The 27,066-nt window shown below is 33.3% G+C and overlaps 2 protein-coding genes across 4 annotated transcripts in view; one reads left to right on the plus strand and one right to left on the minus strand.

Annotated features, from left to right (window-relative positions):
• Window positions 1-11,218, minus strand: part of LOC111056199 (ankyrin-3) — a 51,297-nt gene extending 40,079 nt beyond the window's left edge. The window contains exon 1 of one of the 3 annotated variants that reach the window (XM_039424788.1): window positions 11,085-11,218. Coding sequence is in view for 2 of the 3 variants with exons in the window: in XM_039424786.1 (XP_039280720.1) it covers window positions 4,555-4,654 (100 nt within the window). In the remaining variant the exon portion in view is untranslated. Of the gene's footprint in view, window positions 1-4,554; window positions 4,949-11,084 lie in introns of those variants that run through there. The other 2 variants (XM_039424786.1, XM_039424787.1) reach the window with 2 other exon arrangements.
• LOC120350291 (retinal-specific phospholipid-transporting ATPase ABCA4-like) overlaps window positions 5,163-27,066 on the plus strand; it is a 29,174-nt gene continuing 7,270 nt past the window's right edge. The window contains exons 1-5 of the mRNA XM_039422916.1: window positions 5,163-5,282; window positions 15,389-15,482; window positions 23,399-23,492; window positions 24,123-24,258; window positions 26,456-26,580. Coding sequence (XP_039278850.1) covers window positions 15,417-15,482; window positions 23,399-23,492; window positions 24,123-24,258; window positions 26,456-26,580 — 421 coding nt within the window. The 5' untranslated portion in view covers window positions 5,163-5,282; window positions 15,389-15,416. The remainder of the gene's footprint in view (window positions 5,283-15,388; window positions 15,483-23,398; window positions 23,493-24,122; window positions 24,259-26,455; window positions 26,581-27,066) is intronic.

The raw sequence follows: 27,066 nt of genomic DNA on the forward strand, positions 1-27,066 counted from the left end.
ATTTTTTGTCAGGAAGAAATCTATGAGATCTGGGATTTTCCTCGTATCGGTGGGCCAGTAGGTTGGTTTACCAGTTGAAAGAGCTTCGCACCTCATCTCTTTCATTGCTTCGAAGAGCTGTCTTCCCTTGTGAGTTGTTAAGCGCGATCCCCAATGCACGTGCTTTGCATTGAAATCACCACCAAGAATGAATTTTTCTCCTAACATATCAAGCAATGTCGAATACTCCTCTCTTCTGATGGAATATCTGGGAGGACAGTAAATAGCTGCAACAACAAAGTTATAATTTACTGCTTGAACTGCTACACCTATTAATCGAATTCTATCACTTTCATGTTTCACTTCTTCATGATGTTGTAGATTGTCTCTGATAATGATGGCACTCCCACCCCTCGCGACATTGCTGGGATGTAAAGCATGATAGATCTTAAAGCCTTTGAATTTGATAAACGATTGATTTGTAAAGTGAGTTTCAGATATAAGACATATTTCTATTTTTTCTATGTCTAGAACTACTTCTAACTCCTATTGCCGTTGTAACAATCCATTCGCGTTCCATTCCATTATTTTTAGTGAATGAATCATTTGAATTTCAGTAGTCTACTCTGTTCTAACTTCTGAAATTTAGATTGTAGTGAGGTGATTATTTGCTCTTGTCTATCCAGTTTTGCCAAGATTAGCTGCAAAATATTATTGGTGCCTTCTTCCACTTCACTTTTTGGCTCTTCCAATTTCGATCTATTTTCTTTTGAGACAATCTGGGCGAAAGTCAATTTCTTAACTGCACTACCATTGTTTAGATTGTGAGCTTCTGTATTTCCCGTGATTCTTGGTGGGATATTTTGAATGATTTTCTTTCGTGAATCTGCAATAGTTTTTGTTTTAGTAGAATTCCTGATTTTTTGCAATTCGATTGCAACAGTGCAACCTCGATAGCTGGCTGGATGTGCTTCACCGCAATGAATACATTTTGGTAGAGCATCGTTGGGTTTCAAACATTCCTTTGTTTGGTGTTTACCTGCACACTTAACACACCTAGGCTCCTTGTTACAATATTTTTGAGTGTGGCCGTATGCTTGGCAACGTTTGCATTGCGGTATCAGATTGGCCTTCTTCAATGCTTCAACTTCCACTCTACAGCCAAGTATATTTTTCAATTCAAATACTGTTTTTATATCTTCTTCCGCGCTGAATGATACCATGACCATATCTAATGGTTCTCTTGTCTTCCACCTCAGCTTGTTTACAACTTCTAGAACTTTCAGTCCTCTTACTTTCAAATCTTCCAGAATCATTTCTGTACTACAAGAGTGATGGAGCTTTTTAATCATCACTCTTATTGGTCTTGACTGTTTATCTTCATAGGAGTGCCAGCTGAGCCCATCTTTAATCAATTCTCTGGTAATATTCCGATAAGTTTCCGAATCAACTGCATTTACTTTAAATGTTTCTTTACTTAACAGTTTAATCCTAAATTTGTCAGCTGGTGACACTTTTTTCAAACTCGTAAGAAGTACATTCAGATTCTTAATACCATCCACAATGATTGGCGGTGGTGGCATTTCTTTCTTCTTCCTCTTCTCCTCCTCACTGATTGGTTTTTCCACAGGAGTGATTTTATTATTCAAATTTTGTTGCTTCTTTTTTGCAGACTCATTTTTGATTTCTGGCGATGGGGTGCTAAGCTTCCTCTTCTTGGTAGCCTGCTTAGTACGAGTTCTGATCCATTCAGTTTCTTTAGCCAATTCTTCTTCATTTGTCGAGTAGTTCTCGGCTGCTGAGCTAGTAGGCTGTGGGCTATGGATCTTTTTCTCAATATTGAGAAATCTTTTTTCCAAATCCTGCATTTTTTGCAAGAGTTCGGCGTTGCTTCTCTCTAGCTCCTTCCTCTTCTCATCAGATTCCTTCCAGGCGATGAAAAGTACCTGCTCGGCTGAAGATTTGAGTTTATTTGCTTTTATGTATTGATCCGGTGAACACTGGATTTCTGGTGTATTTGCCATGTTGTTGGTGTCCATGCTCTCGTTAGTGGCTTCCCTTTCTTCTTGCTCTGATGCAGGAAAACTTTGTGGCTTCACTAAGTCGGACATAGTGCGATTTCGCTACCATACATTTCAAACAGCACTCGTAATCAACACTCACGCACACGGAGCTATATTACCGCCGCGAAAAGCAGGTCGCTTTGCTTGCATAAAATACCGCGGTTGACGACCGATACTCGATGCAATATTTTTGTTCCACTTTTAATCGCGAACAAACTGCTGACTCACTACTTCTACACTACACTATTACTACTCCACTATACGTCCGTTCTCTACGAGTTCTAGCGCAATACTGGATAAGGGATAGCTTGAGCAACAGGAAACAGATTCGGGACAGTCTCTTAGTCACTTGCTGGATGTGGCTAGCCCAGCTGTGGTTTGAATTCAAGACAAAGCCCAGCAGCTCCTGATCATGAGGCAAGACTTTGCGACAAGCTGCAGATGATATTTTGTGTCTTGTTCTCATTGAGTTGGAAACGATTTACCTGGAACCAGGAGTGTCCACAGCATGTTCTGGGGCCCGTTTCACAAAGGTACAAGTAGGTTACAAGTCTTGTTGCCAACCATGGTTTTGGAGAACAGCTGATTACTAGCGTTTCACAAAAGCAGAATTGTAAACTTGTAGTTACAATGAATTTCTACAAGTTTACAAGTGATTTGCTTGTTACGAACAAGTGTTTCACAAACATTTTCATTGTAGCCAACAATTTTTGTCAAAATTACTTGTTCGTAACTATGAAATTTCTACCGAGGTGGAAAGCTATGTAAAGGATTTACAAGTGATCATTAAAATTATTTTAAATATTCAATAAATATTTCTAATAATCAAAAATGCCCTATATCCCTCTAAAATTGATAATTTTGGAAATATATGCATCTGGAAATCAAATTTAATAATTTCCAAAATAGTTATTAATGTGTTACCTCATAGGTTATGTGTACTATAGTATATATACACAGTATATATAGTATACATTATATATAGTACATCTACTATATATATACAGAGTACATATAGTGTGTAGGTTACAAATTCAGCAATAAATGAAGTAGACTGTAGAAAAAACATTATATTGCTTTCAAATATTTTCAAAGTAATTATTGAAAAGTACAAGTAACCTTTATAAAGGATGAAAAAAGGAAATCATCATGAAAATAGGTTATGTTTACTATTGAAGTACTTGTAGACTTGTAAAATTGTAAACTTGTAAACTTGTAGATCATAAATTTTTGTGAAACGTGAGTACTTGTAAACTTGTAACTACAAGTACTTGTTCGTAACCATGGTTGGTAACAATACTTGTACCTTTGTGAAATAGGCCCCTGATGTCGCAAGTTGCGACATGAGGCTGGATTTTGGGGGGGATTTTTAGAAAAAAATCTATGGAAAATGGGGTGGACTTTTCCAATAAACAGTTTTTAAGTACCTAAATGCATGCCAAATTTGGGGGGGGGGGATTTTGCGACATGGACCATGGGGGGGGATGGGCACCCCTGCCTGGAACCATGAAGTTGAAGACTGCAGATGCTCCGTTGACATCCCCAACACCAGCTGAAGGTCAATGCCAGATGGTCAACAATGATGAATTGTCAGCTAAGAGGAGAGTCGAGCAATTGTTGTCCAGGTCATTGATCATTATGATAAACAGGATCTGCTCCAGTATTTAACCCTGAGGTACCCCAAAATTCACAGGGAGTGGACAGGAAGCAGCTCCTCCCAATGACTCACCTTTGTTATCCCAGTCATATATGGGAGTAGAGTCCACAACCACATAATAACAAATCTTCTTGATCAATAGATGGTTCAATACCTAGGTTGGATCCCACACACTGCCATTCTAAGAATAATCATTTGTTTGGCTAAGTAGTGTTATGTATTATGACGCCATCGATCCCAAACGTTTGGGGTGAAGGATAAAGAAGAAGTATAGGTGGTTATGCCGATATAACAATGTCCTATTCATTAGTCAACTCTTCTGTGTTACTTCACATAAGGAGTGTTGTCTGAAACATACTAGCGTCCTACGATAACCACATAAACTTTTACTTGAGGGTGGATGATGAGATGAATTGATCAATTAAGTGATAGACCAAATTTGAATCCATATGACTTCTTTACAGGTGACAGCATGCTGTAAACAAGGTATGCTACTGCACACAGAAATAAGTCAGCCTTTTTCATAAGAATTAAATGTTTTGTAAAATTGTTGAAAATGGAAGAATGGATAGGCACAAACTAGATAGGTAAATGATTTATTTCTTTTACTTTCTGATGAAATCTGTCCTATGATTGCCGGTCATGGATGAAAACTACTTACCGTACCTGACGGATTACTGAATAACTTATTATTAAGCAGTAAATTAATTATTACATACAGCAACTTTTTTCTGATTATCTAGTGTACATGTACACATCCTACATCCTTGTAAGTTCTAATTTTACAAGACTTTTAGCCCCTAGACGTGTAACAGATAAATAAAATATGTGAATATAATTATAATAGACTGGTACCTTTATTGAGAAGATGTTTGATCAAGTTTGCATCACCACAACGAACGGCTTCTACCAGTCGTATCTCCAAACTCATATCAATACAAGATGATCTAGCCATTTAGACTAAGAATATTATTATAATATTCTTACTATTACTAAAAGGAATGAAAACTAAAAAAACTTAATCTTCAGAGCAGGGCTAAGTTAACAGGCGAAGCTGAATCGCAACTTTGAAATTGAGGAAAAACTACTAGTTGAACTATAAACATTATCAGCTCTGATAAATCAATACATAACAACAACATTATCAGTGTTGAACTCTTCCTTATCACAAATACAAAATTACAGATCAAAATCACAACACAACCACAGAATCTGAAATCTGAAACATCGCACATCGGCTGCAATAGTCAATTCACAATCGACTATCGATTAAAATGAAGCATCGATATAAGTATTTGATGTTTTGACATTTGAATTTCTTCCCTTCAAACTCCCAAAATTTTTATTTATAGCACATGAGATAAAAATTATTGGTTATATAACCTAGTAATTCCGAGTATTATGAATCATATTACTTAAATATAATTTTATATTCTGGATTATTCAAAGGGCTTTGAAGAATACTGCTTTGTGTTTATACAAGGCAGTGGCTGAGAGTTTGTCAGCTGTCAGCTGTTCTGTCTTCTGGTGTGCGCATTCTGTTTTCGCTTCGCTCTGCGATCAGAGTTAGAGGATAAAAGGAGGTAAACATTATTTATTTTTAATTATATATTTGTTATTAGTTACATTATGGTATGATAGGTGATTATAATATTCCCATAATTTGTAAACATTTATTTATATTTATCCAGCAAATGAGTGTTGTACAGGATCTTTTTAATTGCTATATACTTTAATTTGTTTATATTGGTGAATTCCTGGAATTTTGCTTTTTCAAATTACTAAATTATTTTATTGTTTTTTGATAATTCTACATTATATTTATTTAAAATTTATTTGTATTATTCTGTCAAAAATGCCAAGTTGAGTGTCATGTTATTATGCAATAAGATAATTGTAGGTATAAATTCTTAGAACCGGTATATTCTTCTGTTTATCCTTTGTCCTTGTGTTTTGAAAAAATGCGTCATTAGTTGATTCATATCAGTAATTGATGGTTTTTTTGCAGTATTTAAATTTTATTTGCAGTCTTTTTCATATTTTGAAATTTGATTAGTGAAGATTTGGTTTAAAAAATGTATTTTACTTTAAAAAATAAATCTAGCTTTTCTTTTTATTTTCTAACACAGGGTTACTTCTCACTTCAACCAAAACATCATACATATTTTATAATATATTGCTAGTAAATGATGAATGTTCACTCAAATTGGATTTTTTTTTTAGTTGAAAACTGATGAAGTAAAATGATATCCTCCATAAAAAAACTACAAGAGCCGATATTTTATATATATACCTCAACACTCCATTATTTACGCTAGGAACACCAAGTTTTAGCGGTCGGCTGGTGTCTCACTCGGGTGTCTAGACACCAGCCTAGCCACTGCTGGTGTCTCAGCTTACATTACATACGGACACCACTGGTGACCAACCTGGTATCCTATTTACCAAGCTTGGAATTCAACTCCCAACAGCAATTCTTAAGTTCTATCTTGAGATGCAATTCTCAAGACTTGAGTTGTCGTTAAAGAATTACACTTTCATGAGCTGGCTTGTGTATTCACAAACTTGCATTATAATATAGGCACTACTGTATTACTTGAATTCTTATTATCTTGTTGTGTTCCAAAAGATTGTTATAGTTTTATTTATATATTGGACAAAAATTGAACTTGAACTGTAAACAGTAAAACCATTTTTCGGACATGTTATTCATTATCAATATTTGCAAATTCAATAGTTTTGGGCCATGCCTGTTGTTCTATTCCGATCATATTTATATGATTTGCAAATGTATCCACAAATAAATAGATAAATTTTATACATGAAATATTAGAACAATACTCCAATATAAGCTAGAATTAGCTTCATTGGGTAGTCACAGAACTTAATAATTATAGAGAAGTAAATAATTTCTTACTACTTATATGATAAATATTGTGTAATTTATGTTGAATTCTATATTTATATACATGTTGTATATGAGAAGAATTTTAATAAAAGATGAAAATTATTACTTTGGCATAAGAATGAGTTTCTCGTCTATTTTGTTTGTAATTTATCTTTTGTTTATTCATTATTGAAAATAAACATTTAATTGAATTTGATGTCTAGTAACAATATTTATTTTGTCCCGTTTTTCCCTCAACATAATGATACAGCAACTATATAATATAACATCAATAAATTTAATCCAATGAGCAGTCATTTGATCAATGAATCATGTACTCATATATGTTGATTTTCATCTTATACTATAGAATCGGTACAGTAATATTCCTTCAATTGTCCAAATTTGAACTACCAACAATTTACTGAGGGAAAAACATGACAACTCCTAGGACTGTTGAGAGGTTCAAGGAAGTAAAACATCATTCATTCATTTATAGTATTGCAATAATGGAGAAAACAGACATAGGCCTTTAATTTAATAGTGTGATATAAGGTGTTGGAAAATGACTTGTTGATGTGCATTTTTCAAAACTTTCCATTGTGAAGAAAAATAATTTTCGTTGTTCATGGTAATATATTGGATAAGGGTGTGATCACATTAGATGCGTGCAAGTGAACGCTTTGTTATGCAAGACCAAGCGCGCAGTTGAGAAACAAACTGGAAAGAGCTATAGGAACACTCACACAGAACGTATGCACCTACTGATTGAGTTCAGTGTGAGCAGCTACAAGCAAATCACAACGTGTTTCAATGGCTTTATCCAGAATTTGTTTTTTCTACAACTGCCAGAAGAAGAATTGTATATTTCGCACCTAGAGCAGAAAATGAGACTTTTCCGGCTCGAAATCGATTTTCAAGTCCGAGGCCGTTGGCCGAGGACTAGAAAAGATTAAGAGCCGGAAAAACATTTTTGCCCATGGTGCGAACGCTTTTTTTCGCCACACACAAAAATAAACAATATATATATATATATATATATATATATATATATATATATATATATATATATAATATATATATATATATGAGAATAGTTGTTTACTAAGCACTTCCGAAAGCAGAAGTGGAAGGTGATAGCTCTAGCAAATCTGAGGTAATCTTAATATCAGGAAATTGTCCAAGTATTTTTATTTTTTATTCTGATTTGTCTAAATAACCTAAAAGATGATGTTCAATTATGTGGGAGGTTGGGTTTATACTTTTTTATTCTTTCAAATGACAATAAAATGATATTATTATAAATGTTTTAATTATTGAATAATGAACACAAATGATGAAAAGTTTTTTGATCAGCTGTTTTTTGATCACCTTTCTTAGTTCCATGTTAGCGGCTGGAAAGGGTACTCTTTCCGGTCTAGGCCGGAAAGAAACCTGTTCTGACGTCAGACGAGAGTCGTCTGCAAACAATGTCTTTCAGATCTATGTAGGGACTGGAAAACAGCTGCTTCCTGTGCAGTGTGGCGAAATAGTATATTTCGCACCTAGGGCCGAAAATGAGACTTTTCTGGCTCGAAATCGGTTTTCAAGTCCGAGGCCGTAGGCCGAGGACTAGAAAAGATTGAGAGCCGGAAAAACATTTTTGCCCATGGTGAGAACGTAATTTTTCGCCACACAGAAAAATAAACAATATATATATGAGAATAATAATATTATTCTCATTGTCTATTATAAGCACTTCCGAAAGCAAAAGTGGAAGGTCATAGCTCTAGCAAATCTGAATATCAAGAAATTGTCCAAGTATTTTTATTTTTTATTCTGATTTGTCTAAATAACCTAAAATATTATGTTCAATTATGTAAGAGGTTGAGTTTATACTTTTTATTCTTCCAAATGACAATAAGATGATATTATTATAAATGTTTTAATATTATTGAATGATAAACACAAATAATGAAAAGTTTTTGATCAGCTGGTATATCACACTTGAAAAAGTTTTTGATCAGCTGGTTTATCACACTTGAAAAAGTTTTTGATCAGCTGTTTTGGCACACTTGAAATTCGGCCAATCCGATGTGATCTGAATGTCAATGGAAGTTTAGGTTAGAAGTTCTATCCTTCTATGAAAAATCGAATTATTTGAATAGTTTATAATCTTATCTGTATTTTATTCATTTAAATAAAATGATAGTATATTATTACAGAATACTTTATTGAATTCTAGAAGCATAAAATGATTCCGTTTATCCACCATGTTCCGTGATAAACGCTTTACTAGGAGGTTTGAGGTTAGATTCTATTATACTCTGAAAATTGAATTTGAATAGTTTATAATATCTCATTTGTATTTCATTCATCCAAATAAAATGATAGTATCTTATTGCAAAAACTTTATTCAATTCTAGAAGCATAAACTGATTCCGTTTCATAAACTATTTTGTAAACATGTTCACATCAAATCAGAATCAGCTGACTTCAAGGTTATTTTACAGCCCTAGGGCCGTAAAAATTTTACCGGCCTGGTCAGAAAACAATTACTTTCGGCCTCCATATGACACACGTAAACCAGCTCATTACATCCAAGTGGGGCGAAAAAGAATTTACATACTCAATTCTCCTCGTAAAAAAGCTTATTTCTGAAGAGAATCTACTTTTTCGCTCGCTAACCATCTGCGCATGCGCAGTAGATTTTTTTTACGCTTGCAATCATTCGCGCATGCGCAGAGTTTCTTTACGCTCGCTAATCAGCTGATGATAAGCAGCTCGCCAAAAGACAAACCACTCTTGGTCAGATCTTAACCTAAAAAGTCGTTAATTGTACCGATTCTACAGCCATGATGGATATCAGTGTAGACTAATTATCATGAACTCTGCCAGATATAAGTGATTTAACAGGTTTGTGCAGTTGTAGAAAAAAATTGGTATGTAATTCGCGCGTAATGCTTCTTTATCGCTCTTGCAAAATTATCAAAGTCGCGCATTACGCTCTTAATACATAAATAGCTATTTCGGCTCATGCATGATCTGATGTGCACTTGCAGATATACGCCGCATTCAATGAGATTATACCCTCATATTCATCTTTCATCATGTATCAACTAAGAGCATATTATGTGAAATAATAATACGTTGATGGCTTCAATACCACTATATATATATATATATATATATATATATATATAATATATATATATATATATATATATATATATATATGAATATACAGAGTAATTCAAAAAGAACTTCACAACTTTGAAAATTCATATAAATCTTATTAAACAAGTTACAGAGCTGTTTTTGGTGTTGTTTTGATACTCGCGTAGTCCGCTAGTGCCTGGTTGCGCCGTACAAGCGCTAGCGGCAGTTACATCAAAAATGGCTGGCTGCCTTCACTGGACCCGAGCGTGCTAGCTGTGTGTTTCGGTTTGAAAGACGGCATAGTGTACCTTGATATGTTGCAAAAAATTTTGATACCACAGATCGATGAGGATAACCGAGAACGAAATGTTTTCTATATGCAAGATGGTGCACCACCACACTATCTGACTGACGTCCGGGATTTTCTTAATGACCGCTTTCCAAATCAGTGGATTGGCCGTAATGCGCCAATTGCATGGTCCCCTCGTTCCCCACACCTATCACCGCTGGATGTTTTCTTGTAGAGTTTCATTAAAGATGTGGTGTAGGTACCTCCTTTGCCAGCCACTCTACCTGAACAAGGAGCAAGGATTTGCGCTGCTGTTGAGCAAGTTACACCTGAAAGGCTAGTGCGAGTCTGGGAAGAAATCGACTATCGATGGGATGTCTGCAGGATAACCAACGGAAGTCACATAGAACATTTTTATTTTAAGGTAAAAAAACTTGAAGTGTTTTCCTTTAAAACAACACCAAAACCTGCTCTGTACCTTCTTTAATAAGATTTATATGAATTTTAAAAAGTATACTATATTTCTATAAATATAGTTTTATAATATAAATTGAAACAGGATACACACGACACAGATAGATAAAAAACACTTAAAAACTTACATTACAAACGAAAATTTTCGGGAGCTGGGCTCCCTTCGTCAATCAAACAGGCAAGGAGCCCAGCTCCCGAGAATTTTCGTTTGTAATGTAAGTTTTTAAGTGTTTTTTATCTATCTGTGTCATGTGTATCCTGTTTCAATTTATATTATAAAACTTTAAAGTGTTTTCCGTTATGTTCTATAAATATAGTAGTATTTGTAAGCAGGATGTGCCTTCACCAAATATGTAAGCAGGATGTGCCTTCACCAATTATGTAAGGGGGGAAATTATTATAACAAAAGAGAACAGAATAACTATAACTTTAATTGATGAATATTTAACATAATATATACATTAAAACAAAACAAGATTAATTTTATTATAAAAACATTGATATGAATTTTATGGGGAAAAAACTCGCTTGCAGCTAATGATGATTCAATCTTTGTGGTTATGAAAATTTAAGAACAATGATTCAGTAGTCACCTACCTTTTTGAAATGGCTTCCCCTTTTGGCATCCTCTGGTTTAATTGCGACATTAGTATTTTAAAAGAACAAATATCAACTGAACCAATGAATAGGCTCAGAACCCGTCTCCCTTAACAATACAATTATTTTTAAACTGCCCGGATCTGTGACAGAATAACTGTATTATAAAACGAAACGAAATCTAGCCTTTTTCACTGGATCAGCCGGACTTAACTCACAGTCCTAACGAACGAGCTCTCTGCCAACAGTTAAATTTTGGGTATTAATATAAACTCAGTCAATGCCAAACATGAAAGCCATTTCAAGTACGCATTTTTATCTGTCGCACAAGCGACACGTTTGTTATTGAAAACAAAAAGAGAAGCTACGTTAATTTTGACAACAAATGAAATAAACAATCTTTCTGACGATGACAAAAATTGTTCAAAGACAAAAACACTGTTCATTGAACAATTATAATTTAAAAACTCTAAAATCCTGATCAATACGAGATAAATATAAATGATTCATATATATGTCCCATATGACCAGGTGACATATTTCATTTCATCTATTCATAGACAATAGATACAATAGATTAACAACATCAACGCCTTATTCTTCCAATTTGATATTTGATATTTGATATTTTTTAAGCTTCCCATGACCTCCTTTTAAAGGGGTATTAAGGATTTGTCAATTTGAATTCTAATGGCAATATAGTTCGTAAAGGAGTTACTCAATTGCAGGAGAAATACTCATTAAACTCGTTTACGGAATAAAAACAAAATTTAAGTAGCTCCTTCTTCAACTCATTTCTAAATTTTCCAAATTCCAGATTTTTAAGATGGTCAGGCAATGCATTAAAAAGGTTGATACCTAAACTCTTAGCACCTCTAGCAAAAAGGGTTGTTCGATGATGTTCATCTCTAAGATGATGACGTCTCCTTGTTTCATAGAAATGAACCATAGATCCTCTATTCAAATCGTTCTCATTTTTCTTTATCAAGCAAATACATTCAAGAATGAAAAGGCTGGGGAGAGGAAGGATTTCAAGCTCTTTGAAGTAAGGTCGGCAGCTTGTTCTCACTGTCTCACCTACCATAACTCTAATGGCCCATTTTTGGACTCGGAATATTTGAATTGATTCTGTTGAGTTTCCCCAAAACGCGACTCCGTATGACAGAAGGGAATGAAACAGTGCATAGTAGACGCTTTTCAAATTCTTAATATTTAACAAAGGTTTTACGCTCCGAATCACAAAAACAGCAGAGTTTAGTTTCTTTCGCAGATGGTCTATGTGAGGCCTCCAGGACAGTCCGTCATCGATAACTACACCCAACACCTTGATATTTTCAACACATTCAATTTCTTGGTTTTTTATTCTTAAAGGTGCTCTCTCGGCTGACCTGAAGCTAATTTCTTTTGTTTTTCTATAGTTTAAAGATAACATGTTTGCTCTAAGCCAAGTGTCTAGTTTTTCAAGAGCAAGCTCACAATCGGTCTTCATGTTCTGTTGGTTTTTGCTTTTCACCATGACACTTATATCATCGGCGTACATTATACATTCGAAAGGAGCGAGATGAGCGGGCAAGTCATTGATGTAGAGGATAAACAGGACCGGGCCCAACACAGACCCTTGAGGAACGCCGGATCCTGTTTTTAGCCATTGAGAATAATAAACTTGATGGAGACCCTCCAGCTCGACTCTCTGAAATCTATCTTGGAAATAAGAATGAAACCAGCTCAGCACGGACCCACTTAATCTATAATATTGCAACTTATTCAACAATATCTCTATGTTAACTAGGTCGAACGCCTTTGATAAATCGGCGATAAGACCGCATGCTTTATAACCCTCGTCTACCGCCGAAAGCACCCCATCTATGTAGTGGAAAAGTGCGTCGGATGTTGAGAGTCCTGGCCTAAAACCGAACTGTTGTTTTGTTAAAAAACCTGTTTCTTGTAAGTGGGTCCTCAGTCTGTCTAAAACGGCATATTCTAAAAGTTTTGAAAATACGGGTGGATTACTAATAGGTCTGAAATTTGCGGGATCTTTTCGGTCACCCTTTTTGTATAGAGGAATCACCTTACCTAATTTAAGTTTTGACGGTATAATTCCTCTGATCAGAGATTCATTGAAAATATAAGTTAAAGGATTGAGAATTGTTAAGGCTGTTTGTTTCACCAAACTGTTAGAGATTCCAAATGTGTCGCATGATTTTTTGTTTGATAGAGATTTTATTAACTTAAAAACTTCTTTACGGTCAATCAATTTAAATTTATTCAATTCTACTGGTTCAGAGTCACTACGGTTTGGAGCTGAATCTTTTAAAAATCTTTCATAGTTGTTAATATTTGTAGTGTCTATTATATTTTGAGATATTTCGACTGGAGTATTTACATAGTAGCTGTTTAATAAATTAGCCGCATTTTCCCCTGTTCTTATGAATCCGTTTCTATCGAAGATACTAATTTCTGTTTGATGCTCTGAGAGTTTAGCTGATTCCGACTTGACCAATCTCCAGACAGCTTTTGTTTTATTGATTGAAGTATTTATATAGTTGTTTGCTGCAATTTTCTTGGCTCCTACTAGTACCTTTCTATAAATACTTTTATAAATTTTTACATAAGTCTCAAGACTAAAATAGGCCAATCCTGTTTGCGTCAATATGGAAAACATCATATTACGGTTAGAATAGCTTTTCACTAACAAGTTCAAAGTTTTCAATCTATTTCCAGATACTCTTATACCTTTAGTTATCCAATTCAACTTGTTATCTTTTATACTCTTCGATGTTAGTCTTGGAATTGAGCTATCAAAGTGTTTGAGATAAATTGCAATAAAATTGTTGAACATTTCCTCCATGTTTCTACTGTCATACACAGGCTTCCAAGTTTCTTTTTGCAGGCTCTTATTTAAAATATACAACGTTTTATCATTAACTAGACGAAAAGTTTTTTTGTTTGCTTTTGAGGAAAATTCAACTCGATTTTTTTCTACTTTTTGTTTTTCCGTCAAAATAGACGCTGCACCGGCCTCATGGTCAGTGAAAGTACAGGGAATGGTACGCGCGTGACATAAAAGCGGAGGATGACTAGTTATCAAATAATCAATTTCTGTTGCTGATCTCTGGGTAATTCGTGTTGGTCCTTCACTTATCTTCGACAATTTAAACGTTTCAAGTAAATTTCTAAGTAACGTTTTGTTGTTACTTTCTGATAAGTAATCAACGTTGAAATCCCCACATAAGAACAGCATTTTTTGCTTATCTTTAGTTGCTTTTGCAAGGGCGGACCGAAGGCGTTCAATGAATATGCTGAAATCAGAATTTGGTGTGCGATAAATACATAAAATTATAACTTTCTTTGTCACATTCCTTAATTTTATTCCAACCGCAGATAATTCGAATGAATTTTCAAGACCAAGATTAGTTAAATCCTCTCTATTGCTGCAGCTGGTGACAGATCTTCCTCGTACAAAAATACATGAGCCACCGCGCGCTCTAATGCTCCTGCTATAGTGAGATTTGAGAAAATATTCGGGTAGAGAAAATGCAGTCAGCTCCTCATCTTTTAACCAATGCTCTGTAAAGCAGAGAACATCGAAATTTGCTTTATCGTCGGTCAATAACAACTCTAAGTCTAGTTTTGACTTTGACTTCTCAATTATAGAGAAATAATACATCATTCTCTTCCCATGCAAACAAATTATGTGACAACATTTATTTGAAATACATTTCAATGTATATTCATCTATTTCATACATATTCTAGTTTCGGAGACAGCGAAATTGGGGAAACCCCAACTTACATAACATGAACTACATTTCAAATAAATTCAGACAAATCTTGAGTACCACATCCACCGTACTGTCTCCTCCTACAAGAGCCTATGATTTCATTTTCATTGTCACTGATATCGTACTCAGTTTGATTAGAGGTAGAATGCCACTGAGATTCATTTTAATCTGTCAGCATTTATTTAATGGGAAACTATAATGCAATTAATGGAGAATAATGACAGTTTGTATGCCACTGAGATTCACTTAAAATTGTCAGTATTAATTGAATGGGAAACTTTAATGCTATTTATGGAGAATACTGACAGTTTGTATGCCACTGAGATTCACTTCAAATTGTCAGCATTGATTAAATGAGAAACTTTGATGATATTTATGGAGAATACTGACAGTTGGAGGTGGATCTCAATGTAGCAGAATTAAAAGCTCTCTTATCTTGGTTGCCACTCCTAAAAGTAGGTACCGTTTTCATTGTAGTGTGTGACAGTAATTTGACAGTAATGTGCTAATCTGTGTTCTCCAGGTGATGGTGCTGACCGAACCCAGTCAAAATGTCGTACTTTTTGCAATTGAAAATGCTGATCTGGAAAAATCTGCTGATAAGGAAAAGACAAAAGGTGAGCTGATGTTTTGAGTGTTAGAAATTTTCAAACTAATTTCCATTAAATGAAGCCGACATCGATTTTCCTGTAACTGCTTTCAAGGTTCATTATTACACATACATAAAACATTTAGGCTCACGCATAGGGTTCTACTTTGATATTATTATTTATTGAAAATTCAACGGTGGACTCTACTTTTACATGCATTAGATAATCATAAGAAAAAATACATGCAATATTATAAATATATTATTACGCATACATAAAACATGTAGGCCTACGCATAGAGTTCTACTGTGATATTTATTTATTCATTCATTCAAAGTCAAACTATACACACTACTTTTACAAGTACAGTAATAGATTATCAAGTAGAAAATATATACAATATTATAATTACATTATTACACATACATAAAACATGTAGGCCTACGTATAGGGTTCTATTGTGATATTCATTTGTTAAAATTCCAACTGTACACACACCACTTTTACAAATATTAGATAATAAGAGAAAAATTACGTGTAATAAAAATACAATAAGTTATTTATAGAAATTAGAAAAATATACAGGGTGACACAGAATAACGGGAACTTTTAAAAACGTCATAAAACATTAGTGGGAAGGGCAAAAATGATTTTATTCAAACTAATGTAAAGATCAAGACTTGCCATTTGAGAATTATTAATAACATCTATCACTTTTTGACAATTACTTCTTTAAGATGGCTTCCTCCTGAACGAATACTCTCTTGAAATCTGTGTTGACGATTCCTCATTGATCGCTGCAACATCTGCGTTTCCTGGTCCCATGATCTGTCCACCTGCGATTTTCTGTTTGTGGAGCTATCTCAAATCAAACGTTTTCACAACTTGACCAATAACCGTGGTTGAATCATAACAGACAATTCAAAATTAAATTAACAATATCCCAGCTGAAATGTTCCGGAATCTCAACACAGATTTCAAGAGTGTATTCGTGCAGGAGGAAGCCATTTTGAAGAAGTAATTGTCAAAAAGTGATAGATAATTATTATTATTAATTATTCTCAAATGGCAAGTCTTGAATTTTACATTAGTTTCAATAAAATCATTTTTACCCTTCCCACTAATGTCTTATGGCGTTTTTAAAAGTTCCCGTTATTCTGTGTCACCCTGTACCGGTATATGAAAGACAAACAGCAAAACAACAAGATAAGTACATAGTTAACAGGAGTAGAATATAAAAGTAGCATATTGGCATAGAATAAAGTATACAAAATATTGGCATAAAAAAGTAAGAACAAAATAATAAGATATTATTCACTTCATGAATAATAGGGTTAATTGGGAAGCATTAAATGCTTTAACATAAATTTTATGTTATTTATCTCACTATAAAAAATATAGCAACTATGCATATTTTTCATTGATTACGAGGTTGAGAGGACCTGAAAGTTTGCTAAATAAAGAATTCTTTCATTTCATTATTTTTAATCCAATTATCTTCATTATTAACTTTACGTGTAATATTGTTTTTTTCCTCAATTAGATTTGTTAAATTTAGCGTCATATTGGAGGGTTGAGTGTAAGAGAGGGCCGGCTGTGCCCTAACTCCGCCCTTCCAGCTCAAAATAAAGGCAGCTCTTTTATAAGCACGTAGAGTTCTATACTGCCACTCCAGACACATACTATACTGTATATTAAATGAGCTAGAGATATTTATTTTATTTTATTTTTTATTTGGTTAGCACAAACAATACAATGATCGAAAAAGAAAAAACAGGCTATTGCCTAAAGCTTTTCCAATTTCCTAATTTAGTTTCAAATTATCCAAATATTATACATAGGTTATGTCCATTTCAATTTCTACTCCAAATCACAATCTGAGAATATAGATTAGAATAAAACAAACAATTTTGAATTTGGATAGATTGATAGTAAAACTTTCGTAAAAACATGAAACAAACTTTAAATACACAAAATAAAGAATGAAACCACTTGAATGGATCCAGCTAAAAATATTTCATGACTTGTAATTGCTTGTGGTTTAATGGATTAAACTAAAATATTCTATGAATTGACGCAAGCTAACGGAAATAATTACATGAGTGACGCATTATAACGGTGATAACAAGTTCAGTGACAGGGTGGTGTGCATTATTAATAGCTTTCAAATATACTCAATTGGGAGAGAAAGTAAATGAGTAGAGGACACTTAACAGAGTAGAGGAAAATAATTATTATTGAAAAGTTCAACTATAGCGTGAGAATCACTTTAAACTGTCATTCTTCCTTATATTATAAACAACATGAATACATCAATGGTTCCTATTCAATTAATGCAGACAGGTGAAGTGAACCTATAGTGAGGTCCACGTTATAATGGCAAAAGGAGAAAGATAGGAGAACAACGTTGACGATCCTCAGTCTTGACAATGCCTTCTATAGACTGTAGCTGATACAGGTTTATTGATGTAATAGTAACTGTTCATTCTCGTTTAAAATAATCAATTATATTTTTTTAAACAATAAATTATATTTTTCAATAGTTTCATAATGAATTTTCATAATTAAGATGAAATATTTTGTTGATTATCTATCAATTTCTACATTGTTAAAGTTGATCTGGCAACAAAGCAAAGCGAGAAAGAGATAGCGCTATCCGCTTTGTTGAATGAGAGACAAGGATAGCAATACCATTGCTAACCAAACACTGCCATTATAACGTGGACCTCACTATTGAAATTGAAATTGATTTATTTGCCATAACATTTTACAATCAGTACTTACATTAAAAATATGATAGATACTATAAATTAATAATATTATAAGTTAATAAATTTATATAAAAAGGCACTATAATCATAATATTTATTGATTTAAACGGTAGTTACATATCATAATTAATCATATTTATTTTCGTGGTAAGGGCTACTAGTACCATAGAGAAACAATAGCGTAAGTAGATATCCCATGGTATAGGGCGTTTTACTTTTACTGTTATCTCAAGCCGATTACTGTCGATTATTGTCGATTTTTACTGTTTTGACCGGGTTAGAGTGTATGAACGGCACAATATGAGAGACTACCAGCGTCATAAAGCTTCACAGGAAAGAACTACGTGGACTATCAGCTTGAGATAACAGTAAAAGTTGCGACATAAACGCTCTATACCATGGGATATCTACTTAGGTATGGTATTGTTTCTCTATGCTAGTACTTTTACATACAAATTAAAACATCGAAGTAGTCTTTTTTTGTGTACAACGTTTTGTGAGAAATATAATAAAGATGAAAAAATGCTCCTTCGATTCTATAATTTTTATGCAAAATTATTAAATCTTTTGATTTTTCATCATCAAGGCCTCTTATTCTCCTCATGTATGAAACAATCTGAGGTGGACTATTAATATTCTCTGTGTTTTTATTTTTGAAATGATTAGTAGTATAATTTATTCACGAATTATTTTCATGGCATCTGTAGGATTTATATCAAATCTTCAAAGTGCCGGTTGCATAAAAGCCGTTTACATTTTAACCGTGATTAATTCCAGGAGAACCAATCAGAAAAGCCGTTTTTTCAAAAAAGCCTTCTCTGATTGGTTCTTGTGAAATTAATCATGGTTAAAATTTAACAGGCTTCTATGCAACCGGACCAAAGACTTGAAAAAAAATATCCTAAAAACTAATACAGAAAAAAATTGAAGAAATTCACACTAAGATCAATTATGTATAAAATATTGTGATTATTATATTTTTTAAACGTGCAGTAAACTTATAGTTTTTTTAAGATATACCTTATCATGAATTATTCAGTTTCATCAGCTACAGTTTTATATTCTGTAGGGCGAGGCAAGGTTTCAACGTTGAACTATGAATATTCAATCCAGATTCAGATTGACATTAATTATTGTGATATTTCCGACTTGGGAAATTGGCGGGTCTCTGATTTAAATAGCAATTGCGATTTTCTTCTAATTGCTTCCAGGTCTGCTATTAGAGTTCATTTGAAATTCTGCTATTTTGCTACCTCTCTTTCTTCTGTAGTTCAATATTAAGCTGTGAATGGAATTTTCATTTATTCATCCATCAAAACTCAGCTATTAGTCCTGAAATTTATAAAGTTATTCAATGTTGCTTTCCATCTCGAACTGTTTACTATTGAATCACTTTTTGTTATTGAAAAGAACGATTAGCAGTCGAATTTCTTCAATAATTGAATTCTTTCACTTACTGTGACAACGAAATCTTTCGGCAAGTCTAACATCTTCCTGTTTGTCATAAATTATGTTATTTTACAACCAGTAAGATGGTAGACTTGCCGAAAGATCTCGTTGTCACAGTGAGTGAAAGAGTTCATTGAAGAAATTCGACTGCTAGTCGTTCTTTTCAATAACAAAAAAGTGATATAAAGTTACATTAATGTATATTTTTTTCGTGTAGCAAAACAGTTGAATCCATTATTATTTTAGTCTCTGTTCATTTATCTACATATCTAGATTATTCCTTGAATTTTCAATTTTCATAATATGCAAACTATAGAAAGAAAATAAAAATCTCAGTACCCTTTATGAATTATTTAATAACAACATGTTTCATGTTAACTATTTGATGAAAGTGAAAAATTAATGGTTTCAATTGTTTAATAGATTTAAATAATAAGAATGGGTTTAAATTATGGTAACAGCATTCATTCATTCAAAGTAGTTAATCAATAAAAACATAAGATTTTTTTAACTTTACAGTTGTGTTGTGAGTGATATTGTGGTACTTCTCCATAATGAAAACACTAATTTGAAATTGTCAACCACTTTTTATTATTATAAATTATTATAATATATATACAGAACCAGGTTTCGTGGCTTTACCAGCCAACAAAAATATCCTCACTGGTTTCCAAACAAAAAATCTTATTGTAAACACTAATTTGAAATTGTCAACCACTTTTTATTATTATAAATTATTATAATATATACAGAACCAGGTTTCGTGGCTTTACCAGCCACATCTTCAGCTGGTAAAGCCACGAAACCTGGTTCTGTATATATTATAATAATTTATAATAATAAAAAGTGATTGACAATTTCAAATTAGTGTTTACAATAAGATTTTTTGTTTGGAAACCAGTGAGGATATTTTTGTTCAGAAACAGTACTAGAAACCCCGTTATATTGTGTCACCTGTAGTCTGTTGCTTTATTTTTGTCCCAGTTGAAATATTTTCTCAACACATAATGTTTTTTGGGTATTTTTTTTTGCAAAAACTGCATCAAAATTGACTTAATATTAAAGACACATTGATGTGTTTTTCCATTCAAATAAATTGACTTGAAAACACATAATTTTTTGTTGCAAAAACTGGATCAAAATTGACTTGATATGGAGGATACACTGCTGTCATTAGATTTGTCAAAGTTTCTTAAGCATTGCCATCAAGAAAGAATACTACAAATAAAATATTACAAACAGACCCAACCACAGAAAAAACTACCCAGAATCTGTGATAACTAAATAATGTATTCCGGATTGAACCTTGAAAAAACCCTGAGACCTTTCAGCATTACAGACCGATCACTGAGTAGGACAATTGGGAGAAATTATTAAAGTCATCCAATCAATTTCCGTTATAATTATTTCCAAATGAAAATGAGTTGTTTGCGTTCCTACAGAAATTGGAAACAATTCTGCCCTTCGCTGGATAATGATTAGTTTGAATGCTCTATATAAACCAATATAATTATTGTTTTATTCATGTTATTGATTTTCATTCCCTTTCCTAATTCTCACTGTCTCCCACGTCGTGCTTTGTCTCTCTCTCTCTTCCTCCTCCCACTACACATTTCATCCTTGTCCGACGCTTGATAATTCATAAACAAGCCTGGAAAACAGTGCTCAGGTGTGGGGGGATAAACACGAATGCTCAATGCATGGATATTTTGAAGTCAAGGTCCCGTTTCTTCAATAGCCGTCTAAATTGCGAACAATAAGTGATGAATTATCTGCCATTATACTAAGTATGTTGTCGTTTTGCCTGCTTATCACCCGCTGTACATCCTAACAATGGTCAATTATTCCAGTTCCAATATGTTACTGCTTACTGGTTGCCCTTTTCATTTGTGGTTTTAGCCGATCGAATGTGGAAACTTACTCGTATGGAGAATAAAAACTTATGAAGTAAATTCACTATTGAAACATGTGGATAAAAAACGAATAAAGTTGTGTCATGTTGAGTTGAGAACATATATTTCATCAAGTATTAAATCTAGAATAACATCCTCCAGACTATAATAATAATGATAATAATAATTGTAAAACATATTAAATATTTACTTACTAAATTTTTCACAATTATTAGTCTACAAGTCATCATTCTAGTGTTAAAACTTGATTAGAAATATTTCAGTTCGTAATGGATCTATTCGTTCAATCCATTATGGAGCAGTTTCTTTAATCTATTTTATTCATCGACTTAATTGATGAAAGTTAATACTGCAATTGAAATTTGCTGATGAAAATAAATAATATACTGTACACAAAATGACAAAATTTTTATCATTAATTATTTACCTTTATGATTATCGTTGAAATAATGAAACTGGCAAATGAATGCCAGAATACATGGCGGTGCCATGTAATTTTAATTTATTTGTAAAATAGCATAATATTATAATCTAGAATATTTCTTTTGTAAGTTTTTTATTTTGTATTTGTTTTTATGGGCAATAAAGATGTTTAAAAAAAATGCATAAATTAGAAAAGATCATATTGTGATGAAAATAAGAATAATATGAGGAAATGATATAGTTTGATTAGATACCTAAATAACTCGTATCATTGAACAGAGTATTTGAATAAGAACTGAATGAATATTGAATAATATTAATACCGTATTTGATTCAATTATTATACTTCGATATTAAAGTTAATTGTTACAAACTAAGCTGCGAAAGATGTAGAATAAAATGGAACAGACAATAAAAACATGTATGATAGAATTGTTTTTAAAAACAAAAAGGTACTATGGAATTACTTTTCAACTAACAAATCAAGTGGCCCTAATGAAATACGTTATTAGAATGTATGATAGAATTTGATTTGACTTTCTTTATTCCAGGGAAAACTCTTGATATTTGTCAAAATATACACAAATATATTTATAAGAGACAATTTATCACATAGTAGGTAGCTTCCATTTTGTTGTAAATTTGCTGTATGGCTTGGAAATAAGTGTTTAAATTCATATTCGCTTTCATTCGTTCAGTATTCAGTTTGTGTAGTAACAATTACACGTTTTCGAACTATTTTTAGACATTACAGTCTAATTTTTGATTATTTAAAAATCCGAAAGCGCTTCACACTGAGTACTAGTTTTAATAACTAATATTCAAAAATTAGACTGTAGTGTCGTTAAAAATAGTTCAAAAAACGGATTATTACTTACAGTTCGTCCTGAATAGTAAAATAGATGAGAACAATATTATTACACCTAATAAACTTCTATTGAAATGAATTAATTTCAGTTATCTTGGAAATAAGTGTTTTAATTCATATTTGCATTTATTGATTATTTGGTTCAGTATTCAGTTTTTGTAGAAACAATTCCACCCAATTAAATGAAATAAATCATTCGATTCAACCTTTTGTGAGAGGTGTTGATCATAGGCAATAGGCCGATAAGTTCAACTGTTTCTCTCAAGATTTGAATTTTTTTGCAAGTTTTGTGTAATTTACAACTTCTTTATTTTGTATTCAACTAGCCTACATCTTTGATTCTCTTTGAATTATTGTTGCAATAAATTCATGAATATTCTTTTTAAAGATTTCTTTGGCTCCAAATTGATTTTTGTCACATCCATTATTTCTGTGCTTTATGAATAATATTTATTGTGAAATTGTTATAATTATGATGATAAATAAAACTTATTTGATTCTTTTTTGCATATTTTACAGTTTCGATGTATCGTAGAAGTGATCTGGCCTCTCTTTCTTTTTCTAATTCTGATGTGGGTCAGAACAAAGGACTTGCGTGAAGACATTCATGAATGTGAGTAAAATTAAAATAAATAAAATGTGTAATAAAATAAATAAGTAAGGTAAATAAATTAATTTTTTATTCGTCCAAGACCAATTATGTGATTGCGGGATTTATAAGATTCCAATCTGATATTATGTACCTTTTAAAATCTTCTAATTCTTTGAATGACAATTTTCATTGAATAAATATGTTCTCAATCATGTTCTAATAATGAAGCTGAATCTATTGTAATATGTATTGTGTATTCAATGATCATTTTGTTAACTCACGAGGAAGCACAATATTACAGCAGATACATGGCATTATTTTTGTTGACAAATTCAACTACACACAATTTTTAGAACTTGATTGTAATGTAATGTCAATTTCGAAAGAATCGAAATTGCAGATGAGGAACAAAATATGGAAAGGGCATTAGAAATACTCACACTGAACGCTTGCACTTGCTGGTTACTGATATGAGCAGTAGATGCAAGTCACAACGTGTTTCAATTGAACTTTTCAAATTTTGTTTTTCAGCTCATGCATGATCTGACGTGCACTTGCACATAAATGCTGCCAATGTGATCACACCCTTATTATTCTCGATGTGATGTAATGCCATTTTGTTGTTTTTGATGTAATGCCGCCATTTTGCAGGCCATTTTGTGCAGAAAGCCATGCCAACGGCGGGTGGTCTGCCATTTTTGCAGAGTTTTTTCTGCACGGCAAACAACACCTGCTACAAGTATCAGAACGATTCAGAAATTTCCAGAGAATCGATGAGCAGCTCATTGTAAGTGACAACTATGTTTTCCAATTTATTATTGCATTTTCATGCTAAAACCATGCTATTTCTGGATGATTCAGTCATGGGTCCAGGGTGCCCTCTGGCTTAGTGGGGTTTTACACCAAAACTGGGCCGAGCGGAATCCGCGTGCGCGCTAACTATACAGGATTTAGTCGGGAGCATTCAAATCAACGCCGGGCCGAGCCGAGCGGATTTGTACAGTAGGCTTGACGCCCAACTCGAGCGTTTTCGGCCAAGCGGATTCTGCCTTCTTTCAGTTTAGTTGGATCTTCCCACGTAGTGAGTTCTCACTACAAGGCTAGAAAACCTACTGATCGAGTGAATCGGCTTCAGTGCGAACGCAGGCAGATTCCGCTCGACTGATCCGCCTCCGGCCGATTCCGCTGGGCCCGGTCCAGCTTTGGTGTGAAATGGGCCTTAGATGGATAAGGCGAGAAAAGCGAGAAGTGAATGACATAATATATAATGTTAGGGGCACTTTTCTATATAACAGCTGACAGCTGCTGACGGATTATTACGTCAGAGTCACGCAATGGGTTAAGTCTGTTCCCTGTTCTCTATCAAATTTAATTCGGCAGATTTAAATAAATAAATCAAACTAAATAATATTTCCAACTGACTATAGGTAACAATGGGTAAAAATTATTGACAGATTGAATTGGAAAGTGAAAAAAATTATTAGGTAAATTAATGTGAAATTGCAGTTGTTGCCGACCACATATACCTCATAAGAGAGGTTTTTGTTCATATAAGAATGTAAATAAAGCTATATTATAATATTATTATAGGTAACAATTTCACACTATAAAACCTTACATCTTAACGTCGTGGGCTAAGTAAGGGGAAGAGGAGGCTCTTATTGCCTCAACTTCGCCCACATCAATTGTAATGTTTTCAAGTGTGAAAATAAAATCATCTATCTTTCTTTTCATCTACAAAATCTTACAAGTTATTTTTTCAGATTTTAGCTATTTTAGATTAGAATATAACCTATTAGTCCTTTACCTATTTCGGACTATGTATATTATCTAAATTTGGGAAAGGAATAGCACAAGGTCAACTCATTTTTCATCTCCCTATCATTTCGATGATGAAGTTATAGTATGAATGTATAAATAATATTAGTCGCGCCCTTCTCAATCACACGAGCAGTCGCTTGGTGTACTTTTTACAACATCAATTTTCATAGTGTTATAAACTCTGTTTACTGTCAAAACATATTAATTAATTATATAATTACTTTTTCCATCTTTTTGGAGTATTTTACGCCTATGAACATTTGGATGATTACCATTTCATAGCCCAATAAGGTACATCAAGCAAAGCCATCAATTCTGTGTTATTGGTTCGTTTACAGTCCCCGTATACTGTCATTCCCTATCTTATGCACAGTGCGACTCATGCACTGTCGTGACTAAATGGCACCTAAAGACTGAATCATTGCTCGGTTGATACTGCAACTCAGTGGAGTGATGGGGAGAAAGTTTTGGAATGCATAGGTGACTCATTCACTGACACCACCCCATTCAATAGTTATGTACAGCAAAAAACTGACACTGTTGTACTTTTAGACTATGTGTAACTTATCTAAATTTAGGAGAGGAATAGCACAAGGTTACCTTATTTTCCTCTCCCTATCATTTCGATGATGTACTTATTGTATGAATGTATAAATAATATTAGTCCTTGACATATTTCAGACTATTTGTAACCTTATCTAAATTTGGGAGAGGAATAGCAGCACAAGGTTACCTTATTTTTCCTCTTTCTATCATTTCGATGATGTACTGATTGTATGAATGTATAAATAATATTAGTCCTTGACTTATTTTAGACTATTTGTAACCTTATCTAAATTTGGGAGAGGTATAGCACAAGGATACCTTATTTTTCCTCTCCCTATCATTTCGATGATGTAATTATTGTATGAATGTATAAAGAATATTAGTCCTTGACCTATTTCAGACTATTTGTAACCTTATCTAAATTTGGGAGAGGAATAGCACAAGGTCAACTCATTTTTCATCTCCCTATCATTTCGATGATGAAGTTATAGTATGAATGTATAAATGATATTGATTGGTAATAAGGTAACCTTATTTTCCTCTCCCTATCATTTCGATGATGTACTTATTGTATGAAAGTATAAATGATATTGATTATGCATGTTTGATTTTTTCAGATTGGTGAATCTGATCAACAGCTTCCAGAAGTTCACTGAACAAGGCGGTCAGTCTCAGATGCAGAATTTGATCCTGGACAGCAGGCAGATGACTCAGATTGCTGCTAAACTTGCTGCCAGCCAGGGTATTCCCAACTTTTAATGAAAAATGTATACTATGAACAGGGATAGTGTGGAATTTCTCCATATCAAGGTGAAATAGAAACGATATTGTCAGTTCCACATAATGCCTTAGTGCATTGAAACTTTAGTTTGGCTCAAATAAATTATGTGGAACTGACAATATCGTTTTCATTTCACCTTAATATTTCCAACTTCCCCACTCATGCATGAAATGGTTATAGTGAGGTCCACGTTATAATATTCTATTTATTTTCATTGCATCCATTGACCTCCTGTAAAAGGGTGTTTGGATCTGTCATGTCGTTAAACAATCATGAAATGACTTTTTTCTCTAGGGCTGCTCTTAAATATAAATAAAAATGTCGTGAAACATGTATGTCATGATTGAACAATTTTAAAAGGGTTCTTAGATTTCTAATTTTTATTTGTAATCATGAAATGATTTTATTATCTACCATCTCGAGGTTCATAGTGCTCTCTGAACTCCT

Source organism: Nilaparvata lugens, chromosome 3, assembly GCF_014356525.2.
Source record: "Nilaparvata lugens isolate BPH chromosome 3, ASM1435652v1, whole genome shotgun sequence".
Taxonomy (NCBI): domain Eukaryota; kingdom Metazoa; phylum Arthropoda; class Insecta; order Hemiptera; family Delphacidae; genus Nilaparvata; species Nilaparvata lugens.